The sequence below is a fragment of the Blastomyces dermatitidis genome (genome assembly GCF_000003525.1).
Source record: "Blastomyces dermatitidis ER-3 genomic scaffold supercont1.8, whole genome shotgun sequence".
NCBI lineage: Eukaryota > Fungi > Ascomycota > Eurotiomycetes > Onygenales > Ajellomycetaceae > Blastomyces > Blastomyces dermatitidis.
In genome coordinates, this window is record NW_025544781.1 from 2,879,443 (window position 1) to 2,904,865 (window position 25,423).

Below are 25,423 nucleotides of genomic sequence, written 5' to 3' on the forward strand. Positions count from 1 at the left end.
TTTGATAGTCTGATTATGTTGTTCAATAGTCTTTCTGTCTTGACAGTTCTTTGTTGAATGTGATATTTAAAATTCAACTTGAAGTTTAATCATACTTCTAATCATTTGACATTTACACTGAGTTTAATCTCTCTATTCAAAAGAGTTAGAGATAGTTCTTTCTCATTGAATCTAGAAAAGAAATGAATTAACTCAGTTTTATTCATATTAAATTGAATTTAATTGATATCTGCTCTAACAAAGATTTTCTTTACAAGTTCTTCAATCACTTTCAAATTCTCTTTGATAGTTTTTGAGCTGTAGACTAGATCAATATCATTCATATAACTCAGAGATCTCACTATTCTCATATTTCTATTCTTGAATAGATATGCAGTGTATATTACAAATAAAATGAGTGAGATTGAAGATTCTTATGATACTTCTATTTTTATCTCAGTCTTATCTTATTTCATTTCATCAAAGAAAAGTTGTATAATTCTTTTAGATATAAAACAGTTAACTTATTTTATTAGAGAAAGTGGCAGTTTTAACATCTTCAATGTCTGAATTAACTTTGACTTTAAAACATGATTAAATGCTTCTTTTATATTATGGTTCGGAAGAACGTACGACCGTCGGATAATAACGCGGCCGCTTCCGAACTACTAGCGTACGCGTACAAGTGTAAAGAGGCCATAGTGTACACTAATTAATTTAGTGTACAAGATTACAATATAAGAAGCCGGCGTACGCCTGTAATCATACACTGGCTTAAGCAACCTTTGAATCACATCTGATAGTATGTCTAAAAACTGGTGAGAAGCGCAAGCTCCTCCAGAATGTGATAATTCCATCTACAAAGTGATTTGTAGTTATCATGCCAGTGTGGTCCTAGAATGTCTCAAAAGATAGTGTATGAAGAGCAGTGAGCAGAAGAGCATTCAATTGATACTGCTTTGCTTGTTAAGGGAAAACTCCACACTCAGACAAATGCCACATATGAGATGTGAATGAATGAGATGTGAGAAAGAGAATGAGAGCAGTGAATCAGATTCAAAGAAGTTCACTCTCTATTCAAAAGAAGAATAAAAGAGAGAGTGATCATCACCGGAGTCATACAATGATAACAGTGATATAGTGATATAATGATATAGCGATATAATAATACAGTGATATAGTGATATAACAATACAGCAATATAACAATAGACATTATACAATCAACAAGAAATCATTAAAATGAATATCTTCTCTAGCTGATACAAACAATACTCTTCTCTGCTATCTGAATCAGAAGATATGCAGAACCTCTCAGAGGGTTTACTCAAAGCAGTAAGAAAAGTAACTGAAACTGCTGAACTGAAATTGAAGCTCTGTACATATATAAGAATTCTAAATGAGATTGAGGCCTTGCATACACAGTGACAGGCTAAGATGAAAGTTAAACAATAATTAACATTTGCTGCAGATCAGGCATTCACTATGAAGAGCTCATGACCAAGAATTCTGATCGACCGCTCCACCACGAACTCGCTCGATTTTTCGAATAAGAACCCGCCGATAGATCCATCGAAAAGCCCTCGATCATACGAGCATTCTGACCCCATCGCCGACCGCATACCCTGTGTGGTGGTGGAGTTATCCAGCCAAACGTGAACCGGACGTTGTTCAAAACTCCTGTGTGGGAGTATCCCCCGTTCTCCCCTACCACACCACAACCCCGGGCCAAAGTGCCATACAAATTGTAAGGTGAAGAGACCTAGCCATATGCACCAATCTTCTCGATTTTGGAAGATCCCCGATCTGTAGTTGTGGAGATATCTGAGGAGCGACCTCCGCGAAAACCCTGTCCATCTTTGATGTTCCAAAACACCAACGCCAAGTCCCACCGTTGTACCGCCCTTCCTAATCTGGCCCATCCCCGGCAGAAAAATACAAAAAGATACCTCGGCGATAATATCAAGCACATAACCAACGGCCACTTCTGAAGTGCAACCTCCGCGGTCTGTCTTCAGTGTATCTGAACATCAACGCCAAGTCTCGCCCTCGTACCACCCCTCTCAATCTGGCCCATCCCCGACAGAAAAGTACAAAAAGATACCTCAGCAACTGTACTCAATACATAATCGGCAGACACGACAACTATAAAATCAGTATACCCCAAGGTCTGACTGAGCCTTTGATCCCTGCACAGTGAGATATATTAAATCTAGTTTTAATACCTCAATATTCAATAGATTCTGCAAGGGATTGAGAACAGCAACACTAGGTTTCTATTGAATTTGAGAATTAACTCTATATTGATATAATCATTGACAAAGTCTTCTATTTTGAGATATAAATAACCAGTTCCTCTACATCCCGCTGGCAATATTTATATTATCATATAGAAACAGACTTATATTCTCTATAATATCAAGACCCTGAAGAGGGAAAGTCTTGGTAGGGGGTATACAGTAGTGCATATCTTAGCAGTTTCTATCTCATTCTTCTGCAGCAGTTAATGCAAAAAAAAGATTTTAGAAATAGTTTTTTACTTCTCTTAAAAAAGTAAGGTGTTTTTCTCTGGGTTTTACACAATATTCTTACAAAGAATTAAAAACAGAGTTGTTTTCTGTCATAATTTCATATTCTTTTAAGTAAGAATTACTTTTTCAGTGGCTGAAGAGCTTTCATTAATACTTAATTCTTTTTTACACTCTTTATTAACTGATTTGAGTTGCACACCTGTTGTGCGAGGAGAATTGGATAATTTAGAATAAAATTGAATAGTTTTAATCAATTTCTCTTCAAAAAATTGATTTATTTTTTGTCAGTTTTTCTCTCAAAAACTGTCATATCATCTGATTTACTATCAATTGATATCATACTTTTCCTCACTGTATCCCAAGAAAGAGATTGTAAAGATTTTATTGATTTATCTTAAAAATCAATTTTAGTTTATTAGATTCTCTTCAAAAATCTAACCTAGTTACTGAACTAGTGTGAAAAAAATCAGGTGTTTTATACACAAAAGTCTGCGATTCTTCTTTTGAAATAGTCTGACCAACTTTTCAATTGAAAACAGACTTAGAAACCTCTTAATTGAAACAGTCTGACCAACTTTTCAATTCAAAAGAGTTTAATAAATATCTCAATTGAATTAGTCTGACCAACTTTTCATTGAGTAAGAACAATGAGTTCAAAAGTACACTCAGTTGATGTGGAAAAAGATGCTTTCTCAAATGCTATTCCTGAGATTGAAATTCTGAAGAGAAGAAAGAAAGAAGAGATAGAGAAACAACAAGTTCTTGAAATACAGGAACTTGAAAAAGCAAGTAAAATTCTTGGAAAGCAGTGTCTGAGTGAGATGAATGAAGAAGTTCTGTTAATTCTTCATGCTCAGGCTAGACAACTACAGGAAGTGATCAAGTTCAAACTTGGAATTTCAAACACAGTTCAAAAAACTTTGAAAATTTCTAATACAATCACTGACTCTTCAGTTTGCTCTTCTTTCTTTTCTACTTCTTCTTCTTCTCCTTCTTTGAATCAGAAGAAAACATATGCTCAAGCAGCTGAATCTGCTGTCTCTAAACCTGCTGTCTCTAAACCTACTGTCTCAAAACCTGCTCAAAATTCTGAGAAAACTGAGAAGAATACTGCTCATGCCTCTATTCATAGAAAAGTGGAAAAGAAAATGCAAAAAGAGAAAAACTTCCAAATCTCCAGAAATAGAAGACTTATTCTCAAAGTCTCAAACCAGGACATTCTGCAAAGAAACAAGCTAAACTCAAATCTCATTTTCAGAATCAGAAATGAAATTAACCAGCAGTTCTTTTCTCAGTTAATGACTGATATTGAAGTTCAAAAACCAGTTATAGCTTCAATTGAACCATCATTCTTTGGAAACTCCATCATTCTGACTACAATGCCTGAATTCAGTGCTGAATTCCTTATTCAGAATGAGAATCTCTGGAAGTCAGCAGTAGAATCTTTGTTAAACACAACAATTCTATCTGAAAGAGATGAAAAGTGGGACAAATTCATTCTTCATGATATTTCAGTTGAAATTTTTGACTGTGAAGAAGGAATGCTACTTCTCAAAAATGAATTGGAAGAATACAACTCTATTCAACTGAGAAAGGAGCCTGTATGACTAAATTCAATTGAGTTCAGACAAAACAGGAGAAATGCCTCTGTTCTAGTATATACAAAAACACTTGAACAGTCAAAGATCTCTGAAGTAAGAGTAGCAGGTTTGAAAATGAGAGTTCATGAATACAAAGACTCAAGGATGAACCTCAAAGCTCAAACACAGTGTTCAAACTGTCAAAGATATGGACACTTTGCAATCTCATGTTTTAGAGACTCAAAATGTGCATTCTGTGCCAGAGATCACAAAACTAGTGAGCATAAATGTGAAACATGCTCAAAAAGAGGTGAAATTTGTCAACACACTCTGCTTAAGTGCTCTAATTGCAAAGAAAAACATGCATCTAGCTCAAAAGAATGTATGTTTGCTCCTAGAACTCAAAAGAACTGGAGAAAAGATGAAGCTCAAAGTCAATCTAGAACTGAAGAGAAGAGTCAAGCCAGTAAACTCACAACTGCAAGCTCAAAAAGAAGAAACTCTCAACTATCTAAGTCTTCAAACTCCAACTCTTCAGCTAAATGTAAACAGAACTTGAATCCTCAAACTTCTGTTAAGATTAGAGAATTGAGAAATGACTCTGATGATAAACTAGATATAATGCAAGCAGTTGAGATTCCTACTTTTCAGAACAGTTATAATCTACTATCTGATGATAGTGATTAGATTCTACTCTACTCTCTTTTAGTATGAATATACAACAAAAACAACAAAAAAAGTTTAAAAACTCTTCAAAAATCACATTTATTCAAAATAATGTGGATAGAAACTCAAATTGTATTTATTCTTGTCTTCAAATTGCATTTGAATAAAAAGTTGATTTTATACTGCTTCAGGAGCCGAATTTTGATGCTGAGCAAAAATATGTTATTTCTCATTCAAGCTACTACTGCTTTTTACCTCAAAAGTCTGAGATAAAGTCAAGAGTAGTGATCTATGGAAGAAAGAGATCAAGATATCAATTTAATCTAAGATTTGATATCATGTCTGACCCTGATATTCTGGTGGGTGATATTATAGATAAAGAAAATGAGTTTGATACTATACAGCTCATAAATATCTATAATGAAAAGTCATTGAAGGAAAATAACAATATCTGGACAATTGATAGAGGATTTCTGAACATAACTTCATCAAGAAACTCTATAATTGCAGGAGATTTCAATGCACATCATCCCTGGTGAAATTCAGAATGCAAGAGAGCAGTGAGAGCTGATAATCTGATTGAATGGACCTTTGAGCATTCAATAGATTTGGTTAATAAGTCTGATCAACAAACATTCTTTAGAAAAGGCATGAAACAGAAGTCTATTATAGATCTAACCTTCATGTCACAAAATCTAATGAAAAGAAGACTTGTAAACTGGTTTATTGATTCAAATGAGACATCAGGATCAGGTCATGAGATTATTCAATTTGATATTGAACTGAGTGAAAAACAAATGAGTGAAAATCCTCTTCTCTCTAATCAGTATAACTTTGAAAAAGCTGATTGAAAAGCAGTTGAAGAAAGCATAAAACTGCTAAAATCTGAAAGACAGAATGAGCTATATTGGAATTCTGGTCAAGATATCTCAAATGAAATGCTTGAGAATAGAGTGAAGCTTATTATATCTATTATTCTAACAAGTGTTAGAGATAATATTCCAAAAAGAAAATCTTCTGAGTATTCAAAACCTTGATGGAATGAGAATATCTCATCTAAAAGGAAAGAATTAGCTACTGCTAGAAGAGATTGGAAAAATGATGTAATATCTGATGAAGAGTTCAAAGCTGTCAGAAATGAATATTTTTCAGATATCAAAAGAGCTAAAACAGACTGCTGGAATAAATTTCTTGAAGAAGCACAAGGGAAGGAAATTTTTAAAGCTTTTAACTATACTAAAACAAGAAGTGTAGCAAAACTTCCAGCCTTAGAATATGAGTTTCAGAATAAATCATATACAGCAAACTCTTTTGAGGAAAAATGTCAAGCTTTCATGAGAATTCTCTTTCAGAACTCATCAGACTCAGATTCAGATTCAGAGGAAGAGAATATATCACTTCTCAACTACATTGATGAAAATGACTGGGAATGGCCTGATCTTACACAAGATGAATTAGAGTCAGCTATCTTCTCAAGTTCTGTTAAAACTGCTGCAGGTCCTGATTCAATTAATCACTTGATTATTCAAAATACATATTCCTACTTAAAGAATGAATATTTTGAGCTCTTTTTCAATCTCTTGAAAAATGGATATCATCCTGAATGCTGGAGAGAAGCCACTGGAGTGATTCTTGCAAAACCTAATAGAAAAACTTCAATTCCTAAGTCATATAGAGTAATATCTCTATTGAACTGTTTAGGAAAGGTTTTAGAAAAGATAATAGCTACTTGACTATCTTTTATAAGCTCTATAGATGATTCTCTTTTATTCAGTGAACAAATGAGAGGTAGAAAACAGTGTTCTGCAATTGACACTGTTCTCTCAGTTGTTCATGATATTCAAATAGCAAAGCATGAGGGTCTGGTCTCAACTGCAGTTTTTATTGATATAAAGGGAGCATTTGATCATGTTTCAAAGTCAAAGTTAATTCAGACATTGAAGATATTAAAACTGCCACTTTCTCTAATAAAATGGGTTAACTGTTTTATGTCTAAAAGAATTATACAACTCTTCTTTGATGGAATGAAACAAGACAAGACTGAGATAAAAATAGGAGTACCACAGGGATCTCCAATCTCACCCATTTTATTTGCAATATACACTGCATATCTATTCAAAAATAGAAATATGAGAATAGTGCGATCTCCGAGTTATGTGGATGATATTGGTCTAGTCTACAGCTCAAAAACTATCAAAGAGAATTTGAAAGTAATTGAAGAAGCTGCAAAGGAAATCTTTGTTAGAGCAGATATCAATCAAATTCAATTTGATATGAATAAAACTGAGTTAATTCATTTCTTTCCTAGACTCAATGAGAAAGAACTATCTCTAACTCTTTTAAATAGAGAGATTAAACCCAGTGTAAATGTCAAATGGTTAGGAGTATGGTTAAACTCCAAGTTGAATTTTAAATATCACATTCAACAAAGAACTGTCAAGGCAGAAAGACTATTGAACAACATAATCAGACTATCAAATACAGAGAGAGGTCTATCCTTTCAGGCTATGAGACAGTTATATATAGCCTGTATCACATCAGTAGCTGATTATGGAGTTCAAGTTTGGTGGAATAATCAAGGGAATTTCACTGAACTCTTTCAAAGTCTGCAAAACAGAGCCTTGAGAAGAATTCTGGGAGCATTCAAATCATCTCCTATTAAAGCAATGGAAATTGAAGCTTCAATTCCTCCTCCTGCTATTAGATTTGAAAAGGCCTGTATGAACTATGCTCTGAGAGTTGTAAAGATGAGCTCAAATCATATAATCAGAGAAAGAGTCTCTTCTTCATTTCCACCAATTAACTCTGGAAATGAACTGGATTGGAATAGATTTCTTGATTGGAATGAAAATAATTCTTCAAAGAAAATGCCTTCTCAACTGTACAGACTATGCTCTCTGATTAAAAATCAATTTTCTTCTTTAAATGTTGAAAAAGTTGATCATGAGAAGTTATCTCCCTGGAGAGAAAAGCTTGAATCTCTTATAGACTTACAAATAAGTGAACTATCAAAAGAGAAAGAATATGAACAGCATTTGAAGAGAATTTCTACAATCAATATAAAAGACTCTATTCTGGTTTATTCAGATGGCTCAAAAAATGAGAACTTGAATAGATTAGGCGCAGGCATTGCTTATACTGAAGATAATATTAATTTTATCTCAGATTTCTGGAATCTAGGCTCTGAATGTGAAGTCTTTGATGCTGAACTATTTGCAATAGTGAAAGCTTTCAAACTCATTGAAATAAAATCTCATAAAAGAGGAAATTGTTTGAAAGAGGCATGGATATTCTCTGATAGTCAAGCTGCTTTAAAAAGACTTAGAAATAGTCAGATTCATAATGGTCAAATGAATCTTGAACTGATCTTAAACTCTGTTTTGAAAATTCAAAAGAGAAGAACATCAAAGCTGATAATTCATCTACACTGGGTTCCTGCTCACATGAATATTCATGGTAATGAATTGGCTGATTCAGCTGCAAAAAAGGGTGCAGAATTAAGCAGATCTATTCAAAAAATTGTGTCCTGGTCTTTTATAAAGAGAAAAATAAAAGAATCTTGTTTAGACAAGTGGAATGAAAGCTGGCAGAAACAAAAGAAGAGTATACATTATTCAAGATTTGAAACAAAACCCAAGTGGAAATCTTGTTCAATTAAATGTAAAAAGAAAATATTCTCATCTATAATACAGCTGAAACTAGGACATGGCTATTTCAAATCTTATATACAAAGATTTGATGATAGATTTGACTCAATAGAATGCTCATTCTGCAATACAAATGAGAATTCTGAGCATATTGTAATGCACTGTGCATTATACAATAGTCTCAGAGCCAGATTGAAAGAGAAGTATGATCTAAATCAATTAAATATGAGATTCTTATTCTCAACTGAGACAGGAATTAAATACTTAATAGACTTTCTATCAGAAACTCAAGCAGCTACAAGAAAATGGCTAAATTCAGAATTATCTGAGTATGAAGAGGAGGAAATAAATCAGATATAGTCTGTTAAAACAGCTATACACTCTCTTTTAATAATTTGTTTTGTTATAGTCTCTCTTTACTTTATCTTTTTCTTTATCTTTTTCTTTCAATTTCTTTCTATCTATTTATTTAATGTGTCTATCTTTGAGACTGTGTTCTTTTTCTCTTTTCTTTTGTCATGATATTGTCAAATGATTTCAAAGTATCAAAAGATGTTAAAACACTGCAATTTGTAAACAGTTTTTGTATTCTGGGCTGGAATTTTCTGATTTTGCATATCTGAAATTGATGAATGTATAATAGTTAACTTTACAGACATAGAAAAAACCCTGAGAACTAAAGTTCTCAGGTAGATGTCATAGTCTCTGACTGCATACATCTATAATTGAAGAATAATAATAATAATAATACTATGAAGAGCTTCATCAACACAATCATTATCATTAATAAGAATAGAGAAAACCAGATCTTAGATCTGTAGTGAGAGATTAAATGTTTATACAGACAGATGACTATGCTGAATCTGAAGATCTTATCATGATTGTTCATAATCTCTTTAGAAGTATACACATCATCAGAGACTGCTGTGCAGAATAAGAATTTGAGCATGAGATACATCAAGTCAGAAGATCTGCTGAAGTTATCAAGCTTCAATAACAATTGAAAAAATGATGCTGTAATCAGCTGACTAAGTCAGATGTAATTACATTATCAGATTGAATATGAACTCACAGATAGACAGTTAACAGAATTTTAACAAGTCTTAAGATCTGCTGTATTTCTATATGAAAAAGTGAAGTCATTATAAATGACTGATGAAAAGATGAATCTCACAGACCTGAAGTGATATTCATTCTCATAAACATAGAATGAGTTTTTCAAATGAATCTTGTACAACTTTGAGAAAGTGAATATGTGAGATAAGTGTTATAAATACTTCACTGAGTGTAGATAAGTGAGTAATCTTACATTATACTTCACACACTTCAGTTTACACTATCTTATATTAAATGAAGAGCTTTCAACATCTTTCTATTTACAGATCTTTATTCATGATCTTACACCTGAGTTGAGAGTGAAATGAAAATACTTAATCTTGCAATCAGATATAGTAAAAGAAGCATATAACATTCTCATTGTACAGGAATAAGTAAGTTAATTATAACAGAAAATACTGCAATTGAGTATACTTCAATGAAGAATGAGTAATCAGACTTCTATAACACAAGTCACACACTCAGACATGATGAATCTAGATCTGAATGTCATTGCTAAAGCACTGAATCCTCTGAAAAAGAGATTCTCTGAGTGAAAATCTTGATATTGTGAGCATCAAGCTTGCTTCAACTGCAGATGTCAAAATCATGATATAAAAGATTGCACTCAGTGTGTGCAGTCAAGAGAAGCAAGAAAGTCAAAAAACTAGCAGAATCAGTGAGCTCAGAGACACTCACTGATATTCTATGAAAAGTCTTTAAAGTGAAAGAGATGTCTGCATTAGATGACTCTCTGAATTCTGTGAATATTAAGAGAAAGCAGGCTTCTAACTGAGATGCAGGTGAGAAAGTGAACACTCATCTCAATATCTTAAGATCTGAAATGTTAATGTATAAGAGGCACTTGAGTAAGAATTGAAAGGTGGCTGCAAAAGTGTTAGCAGACATAGAAGCTTCTACACAATATATTAATAATTATATGATTCAAAGATTGAAAGAAGTTTACTGAGTGAAGAATCCTCAATACATAAGATTATCTGATAACTAATATTTGATATTATCTGTAAAAGTAAGAGTTCTCTTACACTTCAAAGAATAATCTTGCTATATTTGAGTGTAAGAGCTGCAGAATGTGAAATACAATCTTATTCTCAGACTTAATTGATTTCAAAGGTTCAATCTGCAGATTCAATGATGTACATGTCATATGCAGTTGACTGATAGAAAGAAAATGATTCATACAATTCTATTAACTGATATGAGAAGAACATTTCATATCTCTGATATAGAAGGATTAAATCTGCTTATATATTAACAAGCAAAGAGAATGATTTGTAAGACCTCATTCAAAAGCATTCTGTATATTATACAGGACTCAGAAGTGAAGAAAACTAAGATAAAGAATATATGAGAGAACAAGTGTATGAAGAAGCTTCTGAAGAAGCATAGAAAGATCTTCTGAACAGATCTTTTACTGAAATTGCTGCTGAAATGAGAATTCATACATGAGATTGACATGAGGGACATAAAACCAGTCAATCAGAATGCATATTCTCTGTCACAAATGCATCTTGAAGAACAGAAGTGTCAGATCACAGACCTTCTAGAATGTGATCTCATACAATTCTCATCAAGTGCGTGGGGCTTTTCAGTTCTATTTGTGAAAAAGACAGATGAAGAGTGATGAATGTGTATCAATTATTAAACACTTAATAAGCTTACAATCAAGAATGAATATTCACTGTTATAAATTCAACAACAGTTGAATACAGTCAGAAATGTCTGATATCTATCAAAGATCAATCTTCTCTCAGAATACTGGCAGATCTGTGTAGACAAACTGTCAGTTCTGTGAACTGTATTTAATATATAATAAAAGAAGTTTGAATTCCTAGCAATATCATTTAGTCTGATAAATATACCTGTCATCTTTCAAACAATGATGAATACAATTCTTTATAAACAGAATAAAACCTCATATCTCATATATCTTGATGATATTCTAGTCTTTTCAAACTCATACAATAAACATCTGAAGCATCTCAATGAAGTGCTTATAACTCTGACAGAGTATAAGCTCTATATCAAATCAATCAAGTGTGTGTTTGAAATGAAAGAGTTGAAGTTCATGAGACATGTAGTGAGTGATGACTGTATACACCTCATTCTGAAGAAATTGAATGTTATAGTGAATTGACTGCAGCTGAGAAATGTATATCATGTATAACAGTTTCTTGAATTGATCTTATACTACTGCAGATTTATCAAGAATTTCACATGAATATCTGCATCACTCTCAGATCTCTTAAGAGAAACAGATGCAAATCTGCAAAAGAAGAAGTTTCATTCAATCATCTGAAATGCCACATGTGAAGAGGCTTTTCTCACACTGAGAGAATGTGTAACAATATTCTCAGTGCTTATTCAATCAGATCATGATAAACCTTTCTACATTAAGATAAACATATCTGAATGAGCTATCAGAGATGCTCTTCTACAGATGAATAAGAATAGCAAGCTGCATCTGATGACATATAATGGTAGAAAACTATCAGACACTGAGCTCAATTACTCAGTGTATGAAAAGAAATTGCTAGCAATCAAGCACACACTGACATTGTGAGATAGATATATTGATAACAGGTATATGACAACAGTGATCACAGATCATGAAAGCCTTGTCTATCTATAATCAATGATAAAACCTTTCAAATGCTTAGCATGTTGAATCTCAGAGTTTCAAGTATACAATCTTCATATCAAATACTGAAAGAAATCAGATATAGCAATGCCTGACACAATCAGTTGCAGACCTGATTTCATGAGTAAGGATTCTGCAAATCAGGCATAAGAGATGTTCATATTAAACACACTGAGAGAATGCAAGGAATCAGAATAAGTGAATGCTATGATCTCTCACTTGAAGAATGACAAGATGTCAGATGATAAGTATCTTATAAAAGTAGTAGAAGAGATGCTTCTGAACTTCAAGCTGGAAAAATTGAGAAAGAAAAATGACATTGTGCTTTACTGTGATCTAGAATATGCAGAAGCTCTCTATCTAGAATCTTCATTTTGATGTGACTTGATGACTCACATGCACAAAGACTTCAGTCACTTAGAAAGTTCTGAACTTATGAGTGTACTTGAATCAAGAGCATACTAGCCAAGCATGGCTGAGAACATTCAGATGTATACTCATGAGTGCCTGAATTGTCAGATTGCAAAAGAATCTAAGAAAGGGTTAGAATACAAGAAAGTGCAACATCAGATGAAGTGTATAATACAACTGTTTAAATAATGAAGAGTGAATCTCATAGACATATTACTGTGAACATTAAATGAAAATTGATGAATAATCACTGCTATTGATTATACTACTGGCTGATCAGTTGTAAAAGCAGTTTCAGAGATGATAGAGAAGATGATGATGAAGTTTCTATATAATAAGATCTATGTCAACTATGAAATGCTGTATGAGATTCTAACTGATAATGATGTGAACCTTGTAGAAGAAGTAGTGAGGCATTTCATGAGCCAGTTACAGACAAGATATCATAGAACAACATTATATCATCCGCGGATGAACAGAAAGATGGAATGCTTGAATGAAATCTTGGATAACATGCTGATGAAATATCTAGTGAGCAAGCCTACAAGATTATGAGATGAATATCTCGGTCAGACACTATTAGCCACGCGAATTCAGCAGCATGCAGTCTTCAAGTATTCATCATTCTACCTGTTGTATGAATTGCATCCGCGCATTCTGAAGAATGCTTCAAAAAAGATGAGAGAGAGAGCAGTTGCAGATGCAGCAGGAACAGCAGTTGCAGACACAACAGTCACAGATGCGGAATCAAGATTGAAAGAGATCAGCCACACACATGCAAAAGCTAACAAGTTACTCCTGAACTGAGTAATTCAATTAAAAAGAATACAAGACTCACTTGTTAAGAAATCAAGTCTCAAGATAGAAACATGAGTTCTTGTATACAATGAGAATTCTGAGAAGTTTCAATCTAGATAATTTGAGTCATATAAAATACTTAAATCACATTCTCTGAAAATGTATGCATTGAAAGAATCAGAGAGACAGATCTTATACAACTTAATCAATGATTCATGACTTATGAAAGCAAAGATGCAAGACCTGAGTGAATTATGATTATTCACAGCACTATCATCAGCATTGAAAAAGAAGAGACTTATAATTGAAAAGTCTTGTGAAGTAAGAGAAATCATAGACACTTATAAACCAGATGATCTCACTTATTCTGATCTTTTCATGATTATAAGAAAAGAATGAAAAGAAATGAAGAAATCAGGTGAACATCACACTTCAATAAGTGATAAGACTGTAGTCAGTCATATAATAACACACTGCAGACAGTGAGTGCAACACAGCAAAGAGCAGTCTCAGAGCAGCAGACTTGCATATGAATCAGATCACAGAAGAAAAAGGAATTCAGAGTTGAATTTGACTGTTTACATCAGTTCAATTACAGAGACTACAGAGAATGAACTATCTGAAACATTCATGAATATATAAGATCAAGTCATCTTGACCTCTGAAGATGCTCAGAGATTGAGTGAGGTTAGTTTCAATGAACTGTTCACTGTAGTGATCTGAGTGAGTGAAGAGAGACAGTATAATGTGCAAGACAGAATCACAAAAGATGAAAGCTGCTGAACCTAGTCACTGAATACTGTATCATATAGAGATTGTGTAAGAGTAGTGACTAGCAGACAAAGAAAAAGTGTAAGAAAAGAAAAGAGATAATTAGACTGGCCGCCGGGACCATGAATTTCACGTTTGGTCCCATTTGATCTGGTCTCATACATTTCTTGGCGTGAATCCCGCTGGGACTGGCTATCAAAAAAACATGCAAAGTGACTATATATCAGATTTTAAAATGGGACCATGACTTGAAAAAAATGAGAAAGTGGTCTCATTTGGTCCCATTTAGTCCCATTCTTGGCATAAAGTTACTATTTTTAGACATTTTAAGGTTTTTTTTAGACTATTTTTAATTTTTTAAAAAGTAACGCTTTTTGGTAATGCTCAAATAAGATTTAAAGTCATTTAAAGCAATAAAAATAATTTAAATTGAGAAGTGAAAATCATGGTCCCATTTGGAAAATGTGACAAGAGTAGACAGTAAGTCCCACTGGGACAGTATGGAACTACTATCTAATGTTAAAACCGTGTAATGGGATCAGTCGAATTGGTAATGAGACTATCAAAAAATCTGGTCCTGGTCTCAGACACGGTCACACGGTCAGTCTAGAGATAATGAATTGATTATCAACTGTAAGAGTCAGCTGTAAAAGACAAATGTTATCATACACATCTCATTCATTTTTATACATCACATGTTAATCTATTTCCAACATCACATCACCTGAAAAACATCAAAAACAAAGAAAATCTCAAAACTCAAGATTCATAAGAGATTTGAGAGCTGTAAGCTGCTCTTATAATAATACTGTGCATGTCTCTGATTTCTCTACTGCTCTGTGTACAACATTAATGTCATTTATTGCAAGATTGACTGAAATGCCAATATAGAAATGCACACATGTATGCATAGAGAAATTGAAGAAGAGCACAGAACTCACAGGATCAGAAGTCAGAGCAGGAAGAATAGAGACAGAAGAAACAGAAGAGAGAGGCACAGAACTGAACAAATAACAGAAGTCACTCAGAGTTAAATACTTATAATCTGATATGCGCATGACCTTCTCTGTAGAGAAGGGAGAAGAAGTGATGAGAGAAGCTTGAGAGTGAAAGAGAGTAGTCTCAGTAATGTTGTCATCTTCAATTAAAATGACCTCTGGCACTGAAGCAACTAAGAACTATTATTAGTGTACAAAACTGCAAAAACAGAGATAATAATTACTGAACAAACACCTGCTGATCTTAGAATTGTACATGTAATTACAACACACATGAGGCTTCTCAGAAAGAGAGAGAAGAACATGAGAGAATGCAGGAAGCAGAACACAGTGTATGAACAGCTCATTCTCACAATGACATCTCAGACAAGACATACAAGTCTCATGTCTGTGAGTGTAAAAGAGTACAACATCTGTGTTCCTGTTTCTGAAAACACAGATATCTTTTGTCTGCATTATGAAGTTGAATGATAGATATCAGAGAATAGACTGATACAGATCTATCATTCTGAAGAAATTTGTCAGAGTGAATGTCTCTGTGATATTGAACTTTACAGTTATAAAAAGCTTCTTAATGTCTGTGAACATCATGACTTCATACACAGTAAAATTCATAACAATTTTCTCTAAGAATAGAAAAATCAGTATCAGAAAGAAAAGATGAAAAAGAAAAAGACTTACAATCTCAACACTGTTGAAGAGAGAAGTAATTCTCTGATATAAATGAACAATTATTTTATCACAAATATTTAAAACAAATGTAATAATCAGCATCTGTGACTGAGCTTCAGATAGTCATGTTATACACTATCTTCATACAATAAATTGTTCTGAGAGTCAGCAAGAAGAGCAGAAGTGTATATGCTGAGAGATATGATTCATTAAATCTATACAATATCTTCTTGAAATGAGGAGAGCTAGTAACAAAAGCAGAGGCAGTAAAACCAGGGATTGCAGGAACAGGAGTAGCAGAAGCGGGAGAACCAGACACAGAAGCAAGTGTAGAAGATTGAGAAGCAGCAGAGAAAGAAACAGAGAGAGAAGTAGCAGAGAAAGAAGTAGCAGAAGAGATAAAAAGGGACACGGGAGACTCAGTCACACATGACACAGATAATTTCTTCATTATCACATTCTTCAAGTTCTTGATCAAGAATGCAACATCAGGTTCACTATCATTGATAAATGCAGATCTGTCAACACATGAAGATTCTATATGAATAAAAACAAACATATCAGCATCTGCATTCACACAAAATTGTGTCAGAAAACACAATCAGAAACTCACTGAGAAGGAAACAGTTGAGAGTGTATAAGAAGATGAAGAAGATGTGTCATCATTCATGATAATACATTATTCTGATGATTGTTAGAAGATAAACAAGTCCTGATCACATTTCACAATGTGTTATACTTACTGCTAATGAACTGCTCAGTATGAGCATTATGATAATACTTGTTGTGAAAATGAAGAGTCATTGCCAGGAATGTGTATGATGTGATAGATGAACAGATAGAAAGAGTTGAACAGAAGAAGAAGTAGAAATCTTGAATGATGATGATGTTTAATGATGATGAAATGAAGAAGATGATTGAAGAATGGAAAAAGTTAGTGAATGAGTGATGTAATATAGTGGAAGTTTCTTTGTAAGAATGTACATAGAACACTAGCTGAATCAGAAATAGGTCACACAATCATGAAATGCTAGTGATGAGCTAATCCGCATGAAGCTAGAATGTATGACATGGTCATGTGAGCGTGACCGAATCTGGTGAGGGAGGATGTGGTTTGAAAGAATGTACAATCATCGGATAATAACGCGGCTGCTTCTGAACTACTAGTGTATGCATATAAGTGTAAAGGGGCCATAGCATACGCTAATTAATTTAGCGTATGAGATTACAATATAAGAAGCCGGCGTACGCCTGTAATCGTACGCTGGCTTAAGCAACCTTTGAATTACAATATCAATAAAAACTGCAGTTGAGACCAGATCTTCATACTTTGCTATTTAAATATCATGAACAACTGAGAGAACAGTGTCAATTGCAGAACACTGTTTTCTATCTCTTATTTATTCACTGAATAAAAGAGAATTACTGATAGAGCTTATAAAAGATAGTTAAGTAGCTATTATCTTTTCTAAAATCTTTTCTAGACAGTTCAATAGACATATTACTCTATATGACTTAAGAATTGAAGTTTTTCTATTAAGTTTTATAAGAATCACTTCAGTGACTTCTCTTCAGCATTCATAATAATATTCATTTTTCAAGAGATTGAAAAAGAGCTTAAAATATTTATTCTTTAAGTAGAAGTATATATCTTAAATAATTAAGTAATTAATTAAATCAGGCCCTGCAGCAGTCTTAACTGAACTTGAGAAAATAACTGACTCTAATTTATCTTGAGTAAGATCAGGTCATTCCCAGTCATTTTCATCAATATAGTTAAGAAGTGATATATTCTCTTTCTCTGAATCTGAATCTAATAAGTTTTGAAAGAGAGTTCTTATAAAAGCTTAACATTTTTTCTCAAAAGAGTTTGCTGTATATGATTATTATTATTATTATTATTCTTTCATTATACTCATATGCAAGCGGAGCTTATGATGAGTCCTTGTGTGATGTTAAATACAGGCCAAGTGTTCATTATACAGAAGGAAATACAGATGTTGAGATCATATCAAGATAACAAGAACATAGGAAATACAAAGAAGTGACAATTAGATACATGTGATAATAACTTCCCAGCCCAGGAACATAGAGCGATTTTATTGAAGTGATTTGTACATCTCTGTATTTATTAAAAACCTGAGGTGCTTGAGTTCCGGATTTAATGTATTCCCTGCGGGTTTCGAACTCACACACCTTGGTTTCCCACATCAAGGCGCTACCGGGTGGCCGCATTAACCATTCAGCCACCGGGGTGCTGTATATGATTCATTCTGAAACTTATATTCTAAGGTTGGAAGTTTTGATACACTTCTTGTTTTAGTATAGTTAAAAGCTTTAAAAACTTCTTTTTCTTATACTTCTTCAAGAAATTTATTTCAGCAGTCTGTTTTAGCTTTTTTAATATCTGAAAAATATTCATTTCTGACAGCTTTGAACTCTTTATCAGAAATTATATCATTCTTTCAATCTCTTCTAGCAGTAGTCAATTGTTTTCTTTTAAATATGATATTCTCATTTTATCAAGATTTTAAATACTCAGAAGACTTTCTCTTTGAAATATTATCTTTAACACTTACTAGAATAATAGATGTAATGAGCTTCACTCTATTCTCAAGCATTTCATTTGAGATATCTTGATCAGAATTTCAATACAGCTCACTCTGTCTTTCAGATTTTAACAGTTTTATACTTTCTTCAACTGCCTTTCAGTCAGCTTTTTCATAGTTAAACTGATTAGAGAGAAGAGAATTTTCACTCATTTATTCCTCACTCAGTTCAATATCAAATTGAATAATCTCATGACCTGATTCTGATATCTCATTTGAATTAATAAATCAGTTTACAAGTCTTTTTTCTATTAGATTTTATGACATGAAGATTAGATCTATAATAGATTTCTGTTTTATATCTTTTCTAAAGAATGTTGATTGATCAGACTTATTCACTAAATCTATTAAATGCTCAAAGATTTATTTAATCAGATTATCAGCTCTTACTGCTCTTTTGCATTCTAAATTTCATCAGAGATGATGTGTATTGAAATCTCCTGCAATTGTAGAGTTTCTTGATAAAGTTATGTTTAGAAATTCTCTATCAATTGTTCAGATGTTATTATTTTTCTTCAATGACTTTTCATTATAGATATTTATAAGCTGTATAGTATCAAACTCATTCTCTTTATCTATAATATCACTCATCAGAATATCAGAGTCAGACATGATATCAAATCTTAGATTAAATTAATATCTTGATCTCTTTCTTTTATAGATGACTACTCTTGACTTTATCTCAGACTTTTGAGATAAAAAGCAGTAGTAGCTTGAATGAGAAATGACATATTTTTACTCAGCATCAAAATTCAGCTCCTGAAGCAGTATAAAATCAACTTTTTATTCAAATGCAATTTGAAGACAAGAATAAATGCAATTTGAGTTTCTATTCACATTATTTTGAATAAATGTGATTTTTGAAGAGTTTTTAAACTTTTTTTATTGTTTTTATTGTATATTCATACTAAAAGAGAGTAGAGTAGAATCTAATCACTATTATCAGATAGTAGATTATAACTATTCTGAAAAGTAGAAATCTCAACTACTTGTATTATATCTAGTTTATCATCAGAGTCATTTCTCAATTCTCTAATCTTAATAGAAGTTTGAGAATTCAAATTCTGTTTACATTTAGCTGAAGAATTGAAGTTTAAAGATTTAAATAGTTGAGAGTTTCTTCTTTTTAAGCTTGCAGTTGTGAGTTTACTGACTTGATGTAAGAAATCCCGCTTCTCGCGGATTCTTTACCTCTATTCCTATCTCTTATGTAATCAATAGGGCTAGCGGCCCTTGACTACACACAACTATATAGACTGGAGTTCGCGAATACTATTCATAACTCAGCTTGAATACTATTATATATTTGACTTTTATATTTTATCTTTCTACTGTGAATACTTCTAGTAGTTAACAGTATATATCATGTCAAGCTGTAAACACTTAAATAATCATCTATAAGCACTTATTCTTATATTTCAAGCTCAGTCAGTCAGCAACTGTCTATTATAACTGAAAGAATTAGAAACTTACATACTTCAACTTCTGTGATCTCTACTGCAGATACTCAGAAGCAGTCACTCAAATCATGAATAGCTCTTATGAAAGAAGTCTCAGAGAACTTACTAATCACTCACAGAACACTATTCTCTACATCTGTGACAGAGAAACTCTCTGAACTCATGAATAAATCAATCTTAGTAAAGAATATTCTTGAGCATCTCTCACAGAATCAAGCTATTTTTTTATAAGAAATGCTTACTATCTGTAAACACTCTTGAACTGAGTCTTTAGACATAATCTTCAGAGACATCTGTGAACTAAAAAGAAACTTTCTTAAGCTATAATTATTTAAAATCACTTATTAAATCACAATCTATAAAAGCTTTTACAAGTTTGTATTTGAAATTGACTCACAAGTCTGACTATGTGATATAAAAGATGAAGAAGCTGTCATCTATGTAATAACAGATCTTTATTACACTGAAGTCAAGAACTGACTGAATTATCTAGAGAATAATTATAAGAGATTTCACTGATCTGTTCTCAAGACCTATCTAGAAAACAAGTTAAAGAATTTTATAAGCTGAACAGAGAATACCTGAGCTGTGATCATCAATATTAGAAAAAGAGATGAGAAATCTGATAAAGACTACTCACAGCACTTTATAAAATTGTAATGTAAATTGAAATCTGTGAAAATAGAGCTCTGAAACAAGATCTGAATGATGATATTTATAAAGAAACTGAATAAAGATATATAGAACAAGCTCATTGAGTAAGACTCTAAGCTCTTGACTCTGAAGAAACTAATAACTCTTATTCATCACTTATGAATTACTGTGAGAGTCACAGATCTGTGAAGAGTAGATCATCAACTAGCTCTGCAAGAGTCAGAATAACAGAGAACAGATTTGTCAGAAAAAGATGACAAGATATAGAGAGATTCATATCTGACTACTAAGCAGAGAGAGAGAGCTTTATAAGCTTCTATAAACAGAGTGTATAATAGTGAGATTAAGAAAAAGAGACTCTACTTTATCTATTCTAAATTAGAATATCTTCATACAAACTGTTCAGATAAATTAAAATAGAAATTTGAGAAGTTACAGACAGAGTCAGTAACAGTCTTCTTAAAAGTCTTAAAGCTGATATCTGAATCTGTTACTTCTCTGATGAAAATGCTTACTTATAGAGAGAGACTGTATTATAGTACTGCTGCTCTGTAAGTATGAAAAGTATTGATGAACTCAGAATCTCAGATCATTATTATTATTATTCTTCAATTATAGATGTATGCAGTCAGAGACTATGACATCTACCTGAGAACTTTAGTTCTCAGGGTTTTTTCTATGTCTGTAAAGTTAACTATTGTACATTTATCAATTTCAGATATGTAAAATCAGAAAATTCCAGCCCAGAATACAAAAACTGTTTACAAATTGCAGTGTTTTAACATCTTTTGATACTTTGAAATCATTTGACAATATCATGACAAAAGAAAAGAGAGAAAGAACACAGTCTCAAAGATAGACACATTAAATAGATAGATAGAAAGAAATTGAAAGGAAAAGATACAGAAAAAGATAAAGTAAAGAGAGACTATAACAAAACAAATTATTAAAAGAGAGTGTATAGCTGTTTTAACAGACTATATCTGATTGATTTCCTTCTCTTCATATTCAGATAATTCTGAATTTAGCCATTTTCTTATAGCTGCTTGAGTTTCTGATAGAAAGTCTATTAAGTATTTAATTCCTGTCTCAGTTGAGAATAAGAATCTCATATTTAATTGATTTAGATCATACTTCTCTTTCAATCTGGCTCTGAGACTATTGTATAATGCACAGTGCATTATAATATGCTCAGAGTTCTCATTTGTATTGCAGAATGAGCATTCTATTGAGTCAAATCTATCATCAAATATTTGTATATAAGATTTGAAATAGTCATGTTCTAGTTTCAGCTGTATTATAGATGAGAATATTTTCTTTTTACATTTAATTGAACAAGATTTCTACTTGGGTTTTGTTTCAAATCTTGAATAATGTATACTCTTCTTTTGTTTCTGCCAGCTTTCATTTCACTTGTCTAAACAAGATTCTTTTATTTTTCTCTTTATAAAAGACCAGGACATAATTTTTTGAATAGATCTGCTTAATTCTGCACCCTTTTTTGCAGCTGAATCAGCCAATTCATTGCCATGAATATTCATATGAGCAGGAACTCAGTGCAGATGAATTCTCAGCTTTGATATTCTTCTCTTTTGAATTTTTAAAACAGAGTTTAAGATCAGTTCAAGATTCATTTGATTATTATGAATCTGACTATTTCTAAGTCTTTTTAAAGCAGCTTGACTATCAGAGAATATTCATGCCTCTTTCAAACAATTTCCTCTTTTATGAGATTTTATTTCAATAAGTTTGAAAGCTTTCACTATTACAAATAGTTCAGCATCAAAGACTTCACATTCAGAGCCTAGATTTCAGAAATCTGAGATAAAATTAATATTATCTTCAGTATAAGCAATGTCTGCATCTAATCTATTCAAGTTCTCATTTTTTGAGTCATCTGAATAAATCAGAATAGAGTCTTTTATATTAATTGTAGAAATTCTCTTCAAATGCTGTTCATATTCTTTCTCTTTTGATAGTTCACTTATTTATAAGTCTATAAGAGATTCAAGCTTTTTTCTCCAGAGAGATAACTTCTCATGATCAACTTTTTCAACATTTAAAGAAGAAAATTGATTTTTAATCAGAGAGCATAGTCTGTAAAGTTGAGAAGACATTTTCTTTGAAGAATTATTTTCATTTCAATCAAGAAATCTATTCCAATCCAGTTCATTTCCAGAGTTAATTGATAGAAATGAAGAAGAGACTCTTTCTCTGATTATATGATTTGAGCTCATCTTTACAACTCTCAGAGCATAGTTCATACAGGCCTTTTCAAATCTAATAGCAGAAGGAGGAATTGAAGCTTTAATTTCCATTGCTTTAATAGAAGATGATTTGAATGCTTTCAGAATTCTTCTCAAGACTCTGTTTTGCAGACTTTGAAAGAGTTCAGTGAAATTCTCTTGATTATTTCACTAAACTTGAACTCCATAATCAGCTACTGATGTAATACAGGCTATATATAACTGTCTCATAGCCTGAAAGGATAGACCTCTCTCTGTATTTGATAGTCTGATTATGTTGTTCAATAGTCTTTCTGCCTTGACAGTTCTTTGTTGAATGTGATATTTAAAATTCAACTTGGAGTTTAATCATACTCCTAATCATTTGACATTTACACTGGGTTTAATCTCTCTATTTAAAAGAGTTAGAGATAGTTCTTTCTCATTGAATCTAGAAAAGAAATGAATTAACTCAGTTTTATCCATATCAAATTGAATTTGATTGATATCTGCTCTAACAAAGATTTTCTTTACAGCTTCTTCAATTACTTTCAAATTCTCTTTGATAGTTTTTGAGCTGTAGACTAGATCAATATCATCCACATAACTTGGAGATTGCACTATTCTCATATTTCTATTCTTGAATAGATATGCAGTGTATATTGCAAATAAAATGAGTGAGATTGAAGACCTCTGTGATACTCCTATTTTTATCTCAGTCTTGTCTTGTTTCATTCCATTAAAGAAGAGTTGTATAATTCTTTTAGATATAAAACAGTTAACTCATTTTATTAGAGAAAGTGGCAGTTTTAATATCTTCAATGTCTGAATTAACTTTGACTTTGAAACATGATCAAATGCTCCTTTTATATCAATAAAAACTGCAGTTGAGATCAGACCCTCATGCTTTGCTATTTGAATATTATGAACAACTGAGAGAACAGTGTCAATTGCAGAACACTGTTTTCTACCTCTCATTTGTTCACTGAATAAAAGAGAATCATCTATAGAGCTTATAAAAGATAGTTGAGTAGCTATTATCTTTTCTAAAACCTTTTCTAGGCAGTTCAATAGAGATATTACTCTATATGACTTAGAAATTGAAGTTTTTCTATTAGATTTTATAAGAATCACTCCAGTGGCTTCTCTCCAGCATTCAGAATGATATTCATTTTTCAAGAGATTGAAAAAGAGCTCAAAATATTCATTCTTTAAGTAGGAATATGTATTTTGAATAATCAAGTGATTAATTGAATCAGGACCTGCAGCAGTTTTAACAGAACTTGAGAAGATAGCTGACTCTAATTCATCTTGTGTAAGATCAGGCCATTCCCAGTCATTTTCATCAATATAGTTGAGAAGTGATATATTCTCTTTCTCTGAATCTGAATCTGAATCTGGTGAGTTCTGAAAGAGAATTCTCATGAAAGCTTGACATTTTTTCTCAAAAGAGTTTGCTGTATATGATTCATTCTGAAACTCATATTCTAGAGCTGGAAGTTTTGCTACACTTCTTGTTTTAGTATAGTTAAAAGCTTTAAAAACTTCCTTCTCTTGTGCTTCTTCAAGAAATTTATTTCAGCAGTCTGTTTTAGCTCTTTTAATATCTGAAAAATACTCATTTCTGACAGCTTTGAACTCTTCATCAGATATTACATCATTCTTTCAATCTCTTCTAGCAGTAGCTAATTCTTTTCTTTTAGATGAGATATTCTCATTCCATCAAGGTTTTGAATACTCAGAAGATTTTCTTTTTGAAATATTATCTCTAACACTTGTTAGAATAATAGATATAATAAGCTTCACTCTATTCTCAAGCATTTCATTTGAGATATCTTGACCAGAATTCCAATATAGCTTATTCTGTCTTTCAGATTTTAACAGTTTTATGCTTTCTTCAACTGCTTTTCAATCAGCTTTTTCAAAGTTATACTGATTAGAGAGAAGAGGATTTTCACTCATTTATTTTTCACTCAGTTTAATATCAAATTGAATAATCTCATGATCTGATCCTGATGTCTCATTTGAATTAATAAACCAGTTTACAAGTCTTCTTTCCATTAGATTTTGTGACATGAATGTTAAATCTATAATAGACTTCTGTTTCATGCCTTTTCTAAAGAATGTTTGTTGATCAGACTTATTAACCAAATCTATTGAATGCTCAAAGGTTCATTTAACTAGATTATCAGCTCTCACTGCTCTCTTGCATTCTGAATTTCATCAGGGATGATGTGCATTGAAATCTCCTGCAATTATAGAGTTTCTTGATGGAGTTATGTTCAGAAATCCTCTATCAATTGTTCAGATATTGTTATTTTTCTTCAATGACTTTTCATTATAGATATTTATGAGCTGTATAGTATCAAACTCATTTTCTTTATCTATAATATCACTCATCAGAATATCAGGGTCAGACATGATATCAAATCTTAGATTAAATTAATATCTTGATCTCTTTCTTTCATAGATCACTACTCTTGACTTTATCTCAGACTTTTGAGGTAAAAAGCAGTAGTAGCTTGAATGAGAAATAACATATTTTTACTCAGCATCAAAATTCAGCTCCTGAAGCAGTATAAAATCAACTTTTTATTCAAATACAATTTGAAGATAAGAATAAATGCAATTTGAGTTTCTATTCACATTATTTTGAATAAATGTGA

General features: G+C 32.2%; 3 protein-coding genes across 3 annotated transcripts; 1 reads left to right on the plus strand and 2 right to left on the minus strand.

The window, feature by feature from the left end:
* Positions 1–1,450: 1,450 nt before the first annotated feature.
* Positions 1,451–1,905, minus strand: BDCG_17532 (uncharacterized protein; the record flags this gene model as incomplete). Its single annotated transcript, XM_045426643.1, has 1 exon — positions 1,451–1,905. Exon 1 carries the CDS (start codon positions 1,898–1,900, stop codon positions 1,451–1,453), a length of 450 nt encoding a protein of 149 aa, XP_045282137.1. The 5' UTR covers positions 1,901–1,905.
* A 1,251-nt stretch (positions 1,906–3,156) lies between these two features.
* Positions 3,157–4,776, plus strand: BDCG_17533 (uncharacterized protein; the record flags this gene model as incomplete). The annotated part of the gene is made up of 5 exons (XM_045426644.1): positions 3,157–3,417; positions 3,514–4,110; positions 4,189–4,216; positions 4,326–4,471; positions 4,498–4,776. The coding sequence occupies 5 exons, from the start codon at positions 3,157–3,159 to the stop codon at positions 4,774–4,776; spliced, it is 1,311 nt and encodes a 436-aa protein (XP_045282138.1).
* A 10,738-nt stretch (positions 4,777–15,514) lies between these two features.
* BDCG_17534 (uncharacterized protein) lies at positions 15,515–16,346 on the minus strand (the record flags this gene model as incomplete). The annotated part of the gene is made up of 2 exons (XM_045426645.1): positions 15,515–15,587; positions 15,946–16,346. Coding segments are annotated over 2 exons (473 nt in total), but the record flags the coding sequence as incomplete, so codon positions are not given.
* Between the last annotated feature and the right edge of the window lie 9,077 nt (positions 16,347–25,423).